General features: G+C 50.9%; 1 protein-coding gene across 1 annotated transcript in view; it reads left to right on the plus strand.

Moving 5' to 3' along the window:
* The first annotated feature begins 5,854 nt into the window (after positions 1–5,854).
* The window catches only part of CUNH11orf96 (chromosome unknown C11orf96 homolog), a 1,383-nt gene continuing 1,134 nt past the window's right edge, over positions 5,855–6,103 (plus strand). The window contains 1 exon segment of the mRNA XM_015477800.2: positions 5,855–6,103. This exon segment is cut by the window's right edge and continues 96 nt beyond it. Within this exon segment, the coding sequence (XP_015333286.2) occupies positions 5,941–6,103 (163 nt within the window). The 5' untranslated portion in view covers positions 5,855–5,940.

The following is a 6,103-nucleotide window of genomic DNA, read 5'->3' on the forward strand; positions in this document are numbered from 1 at the left end:
CAGCTGGGCCCAGAGACTGACAAGAACCAATATCTGGGCTGCCCAGATCCCCAAATCTTCCCACCCCCCTTGCCCTCTGCACACTACAGAGCAGAAGGCTTTGGCTCTTGGCCTTTGAGAAAGGATTGAATGAGGAGGAGGGGACACCCCCTGAGGCCCCCCAGGGTCACCCATGGGAACCATCACTAACTCTGCCTGGAGTTCCTCCCCTGGAGACATGATCTGGAGCTCCCTGTGGCTCTGGCCGGTTCCTCTTTTAAGTTGTGAGTCAGAGGGAGGTATAAGGCACCAAAACCCCCGGATGCCCTCTGGAGCAGGAATGTCTTGGAGCTTTTCCCTGACATCTGCTTGACCACGCTGGGGGCCAGGAAGGTTTGGGCATGAGATCATGACGCAAAAGGAACTTTTATTTCATGCTGAAGACAGGCTGGGCGTGAGGCAAGGTGCTTCCCATACTGTAGCCGTTGACCTCAGGGGCAGTATTTATGCTTTCTAGGGGTGACATGAGACAGGGAGCGGAACCTGCCCAAGGTCACAGAACCAGTCTGGCAAAGGCAGGTTGAACTCTGTGTTCTCCTAACCTGTGGCCCTTGGCTGGCTCCCACAGATAGAGGAGGGTCCAGAAGGCAAACAAAAGCCAATTAGGATGGGGTCTGGCCCTGGAGACATCCGGAGGCACTTAGGGCAACCCTAAGTGGGGGAGAAGAGGACAGAGAGGGTCAGCAGTGGCAGGGGACTCTAGGCAGTGTGGGGGCTCAGGGCCCATTTCTGCCTGCTTGTTGGTTGGTTCTGCACGCTAGGCAAGCACTCCGCCACTGAGCCACACCTCCTGCCCTCATGTCCTGTCTTTGAGGGGTGATTTCAGTCTCTCCCACATCATACCCCTTTCCCTAGAGTCCCCCTAGGCCAATGACCTCCTGGCGGATTTGCCACCCTTGCTGTGGAGCTCACACTTCTTTTCCTATTTTCAATGCCCTGGGGTGGGGTGGGGGTCTAATCCAGGGGAGTGGAGAGGGTGACTTTGGGTATCCTGGCTCCCTGGCCTGGGAACTTGGAGCCTGGGAGCTGTGTGCGCTGTGGGGAGCCTGATGGAAGGAAGCAGTGCAGCGCTCCCTGGCCTTCCGGGAGGCATGGGGCAGAGTGAGCATGGCCTCCATTCCACAGAGACCCATGGGTGCCCAGCTGTGTCCTGGGTGCAGTGCCAATGTTGACAGTCCAGTGGGAAAGGGGACAGTTCAGAAGTCAACATGAAGACCTTTTAGATAGTGATAAATATGCTAAGAGGGAAAAAGAATGGAGTGACTGAGGGGCGGCCAGGGAAGGCTTCAGATGTTACTGGGAGACAGCCTTGGAGCTGAGACCTCAGCAGACAGGCAGGCGAGTGGCTTTTCCAAGGCCACATAGTAAGTTCTGATAGAGCCAGGCTGGGACCCTTCTTGCATTCCCATTCTTTTCTTTTTGATACCAGGGATTGAACCTAGGGGTAATTAACTACTGAGCCACATCCCCAGCTTTTAAAATTTTTTATTTTGAGACAAGGTCTCACTAAGTTACTTAGAACCCCTCTAAGTCGCTGAGAACTTGCAATCAATCATTCTGCCTCAGTCTCTTGTGTCGCTGGGATTACAGGTGTGCGCCACTAGGCATGGACTCCTGTTCTGATGATCTCTTGAAAACATCCTTCTCTCGGATTCTTTTGTGTTCTCTTGGTTCTCCTTTACCCTGGTTTTTTTTTTTTTTACCAGGGATTGAACTGAGGGGTGCTTAACCACTCACTGAGCCACATCCCTAGTCCTTATTGTATATGTTTTAAATTTGGAGACAGGGTCTGGCTAAGTTGCTTATAGCCTCACTAAATTGCTGAGGCTGGCTTTGAACTTGTGATCCTTCTGCCTCAGCCTCCTGAGCCACTGGGATTACAGGCATATACCACCACACCTGGATGCTTTTCCAAGTTTTTGACTGGCTTTCCCTCCTCCTGGCATAGATCTGTTCCAGCACCCTGTCTGAAAGATGGTCTTGACCCAGTCCCCAGGGTTACATGCCATCTACTCCGAGTGCCTATGGCCTGCTTCACATTTCTATTTGGATACCTCAGGGATCTTTTAGGATAAAGCTAAGTCTGTATAATAAGAAAGTCCCCAAATTATAACAGTTTAAAAGTATTCAGTTCATTGTTCTCTCACAGTTCCAAGGGAAGCATTACAAGTAGGTAGATAGCTCAGTTCCACATGATCATTAAGGGGCCCAGATTAATGGCGGCACTGCTGTCTAACGTGAACCTTCCCAGGTCTCCTCATTATTGTTCTTCCAGACAGTGAAATGGAAAATCATGGAGGCCTTGAGCAGGGATTTCCTCTTGGGCAAGTGAAGTGGAGCTACACACACCACTTCTGCTCACGTCCTACAGGTAAGAGAGCAGACATGTGACCCCCACTAGCTGCAGGGGAAGTTGGGAAATGTGACCTCACTAGGTGGATAGCTAACAGTCTCTGCTAAAGCCCACCCTAGTCAACAGTGAGGACCTCCCTGCCCTGGTGGCAGAAGAGACTTGGGGTGACGTTCCTTGTCCTGTGTCTCCCTGGTTCTTGGCTTTGCCTTTTCAGAAATTCTCCCTTGCCTGTCATTCTCTATGACCACCAAACAGGGTGCGAGAGCCTGTCCTTTCTGGATGTGATTTGGGCTTGAACAATCATGGACCTTTGTGTTCCAGCCTTACCTTTTTGCTGATGATAACAATTCCTCCACAAACCTGATGGATTTGTGTCTATCTGGTTCTAGTCAGTTCCATGTGCCAGTAACCACACCCAAAGTTCCTTTCCTGAAAGTTAGCGAGTCTCTCTTCCTTGCAACCCATCTCTTGCTGCCTTACAGTGAAGGCTACCAAGGACATAGGAACCAATGGACCTGGATGACAAGGTCCCTTAATATACTAATTTGCCACAAGGGTGATTTCTTTATTTGGCCTAATATTTTGCTATAATAGACATTGAGAGAAGCTCTGAGCCACAGTCTGGTCTCCTGCTCTTTGGACAAAACCAGATGGCTTGTCTAACCCCAGTGACACTATTTTCCTGGATTCTATTTCTGTCCATCTCTTCTTATAAACTAGCCAGTCTCTTTCTTGTAATATCTTGAAATATATGAAATATCTTGCATCATGCAATCTTTTTGGCTTTTCCCAACCATTTTTTCTAGAATTATAGACTTAGTCGGCATTGTGGCCTGTCTTTCAAATTATCACGCATGATGTTTGCCATAAGTATTTTATCCCAGCATAACAAGGATTGCCAGCTTTCCGTTTTCCGATAGCTATTTCCCTGTGGAAACATGTGTTGGCTAAGCCACTGCCACAGAGTTGAGGGGTTTGATCCATGGCAGCTTCTCACTCATGGTGCCAGTTTTAGTATAGAGTCTTGCTAAGCTGCTGTTAGAAGTGGCTCCAAGCCAGGTGTGGTGGTCCCCAGCTGCTGGGAGGTTGAGCTCAGAGGATCATTTGAGCTTAAGAGTTTGAGAGCAGCCTGGGCAATGTACTGAAACCCTATCTCAAATCACAGTAGTTTTAAGATCAGAAAATTGATTTTGATTATTTGTCTCACATAATATAGTTCTGATGTGAGCATTTTCAGCCTCAGCCAAGTGGGGAGTGGGTTTTGATCGACAGTTAGCAGACTCCCCAAAGGTCCTCTTCTCCCCAACCTTCTCTTCCTGTCTGTCAGAGGCACCACTATTTAACACTTGCTCAAGCCAAATACACAGAAGTCAACCTTGATCCTAACCCCAGATACAGCCCCATCTAGTCCATCAGAAATTCCTCTTAGCTCTGACTCTAAATCTGAAATCTAACCATTTCCCTATATCTCTATGGCCTCCACTCTTGTCCAGGTCTTCAGGGGTCTGAGGTCATGTATTAATCACCTAAATGGGTTTCCTACTGTTTCCCTGTCTCCTCTCCACATGCCAGCCAGAGTGAATTTTAAAAAACACAATTTGGGTTGGGCATAGTGGCTCATGTCTGTAATCCCAGCAACTCTGGAGGCTGAGGTAGGATTGCAAGTTCCACACCAGCCTCAGCAACTTAGTGAAACATGTCACAGACAGGTCTCAAAAAAGGTCTGGGGATTGTGGCTCAGAGGTAAAGTACCCCTGGGCTCAATCCCCAATACAAACAAATACTGTTATATGCAAATGTAATTTGGAGGATGTAGCTCTTCCTCTCAAAACCCTCCAGTGTCTTAGTAATGTTCTGCTAATGAAATTCTATTCCGTACATGGCCTCAAGGCCTTGCGTGACTGTCCCTACTTATCATATCCTTTGCCCACTCTGCTGTAGCCAACAGGCTTCCCCACTGTTCACCGAATGAGCTGTTTCTTCTTGTTGAGCACCTTAGTGCTAGGGATGCCTCTGCCCAAACAGTCTCCCCCACTTTGTCACTCGATGGTCCTTCCTTGACCTCCACGAGGCAGATCACTTCAGTGTAGTAAGAGCAGGGGCTCAGAAGCCAACAGCTCTGGTACTTACTAGCTGTGGGGCCCCAGTGGCCGGCTGCTTGGCTTCTCTGTGCCTTGGTTTTCCCACCTGCAAAAGATAATAATGTTCTTGTTACCCAAGGGTTTTTGAGAATAAAACAGCAACATTTACGTTAAATGAGCTAATACACAAAGCACTTAATATGAGACCAGCTCATATTAAGCACTTAGTGGTGCTATTATTGTTCTTGAAGTGTCAGCTAAATGTCACCCTCTCAGAAGCCTCTCCCACTGGGCACACTTCTCTCTGCATCCCTGCCACAACACAGCATATGCTCTTGTTTATATGTTCATGAACCCTCCCCCGGAGAATGCACCTTTCATGAGGGCAGGGCTTTATCTTCTTGCTCACTTCTGTTTCTCCCTGAGCCAGTACACACCTGCTCCTCAGTAAGCCCGTGTTGAATGAATATGGAAGGAATGGGGGCCAGATCCCAAGCAGTCCTTCAAAGCTGGTCCCACAAAACTTCTTCTAGGGAGCCCCAGGGCAGGGGGCCAGTGCTGACCTGAGGACCTGCTGGCACTGGTGGGCTGTGGCTGGTGGTGTCAGTTCTCAGCAAGGGGCTAATGTGGACCCTGGAGTCCACCCCACCCGTTTCCCTCAGTTACTAGTGGACTAGTTACTCATCCCCTCTGGGCCTCCTTTTTCTCCTATGGAAAATGAGAGAATAGCAATTACCTCGCAGGGCTTTTATGAGGATGAAATAGGATAATTTATGTAAAACGGGGCTCAGGGCTGGCTTGGAGTAAAGCTGTCCAGATGGTAGCTATTATTATTATTGTTGTTGTTAGTGTGATACCCAGTGCCTTTCTTCAGTGCTTGAATGGGGTGCCCAAGGAACTTGGGGGTGGTGGTGAGGAGACAAGGAAGTCAAGGGAAGTAAAGAGCTGGAATGGAGTAATGGTGTGCGTGTGCATGTGCGTGTGTACACACACGTATGAGTGAGTGCTCGCTCCTGGAAAGGGGGTGGCGAGTTTTCTGAGAGCGCGCTCCTTTCTCGGAGCTCAGCTCTTGGGTACCGGTCGCCCTGGCTCTGCCAGAGAGCCCAGAGCCGCTTTGCTCCGGTGCTCAGGACGCAGAACCCACGGCAGAAAAACCAGAGCCTTCAGTGTGAGCATCTGGCATTAGGGGGCGGAGGAAGGCACCTGCACCCCCACAGCCACTCGGGCTGGTACAGATTTGGGGGATCCCAGAACCAGCAGTGCCAGCTCAGGATGCGGATTCGAGCACTACTGCCCTGGGCGCAGCTCAGCGCCGCCGCGTGCTCCCCAGATTCTCCCGGAACCCCGCGGGCGGGGCCTGCCTTCCGGAGCCGGGTTGGCAGGGGCGGCGGCGGCGCCGGTAGGGCCGTACTTCCCAGAGTGGCGGGGCGACGTCAGGCGGAAGGGCGCGGGGCGCGCACGCTTTAAATGGCATTCGCTGTCATCCGAGCTCGCAGTCGTGTGGGCAGGAGCGGGCTATATAAGCCGCTAGCCGGGCCGCTTCGGGACAGACAGCGACAGCAGCGGCGGCGAACGCCTCGGAGCGCAGCGGAGCAGCGCCCCGGAGCCCAGCAGCCCGCCGCGGCCGCCC

This window comes from Marmota marmota, unplaced genomic scaffold, assembly GCF_001458135.2.
Source record: "Marmota marmota marmota unplaced genomic scaffold, marMar, whole genome shotgun sequence".
Classification (NCBI taxonomy): domain Eukaryota; kingdom Metazoa; phylum Chordata; class Mammalia; order Rodentia; family Sciuridae; genus Marmota; species Marmota marmota.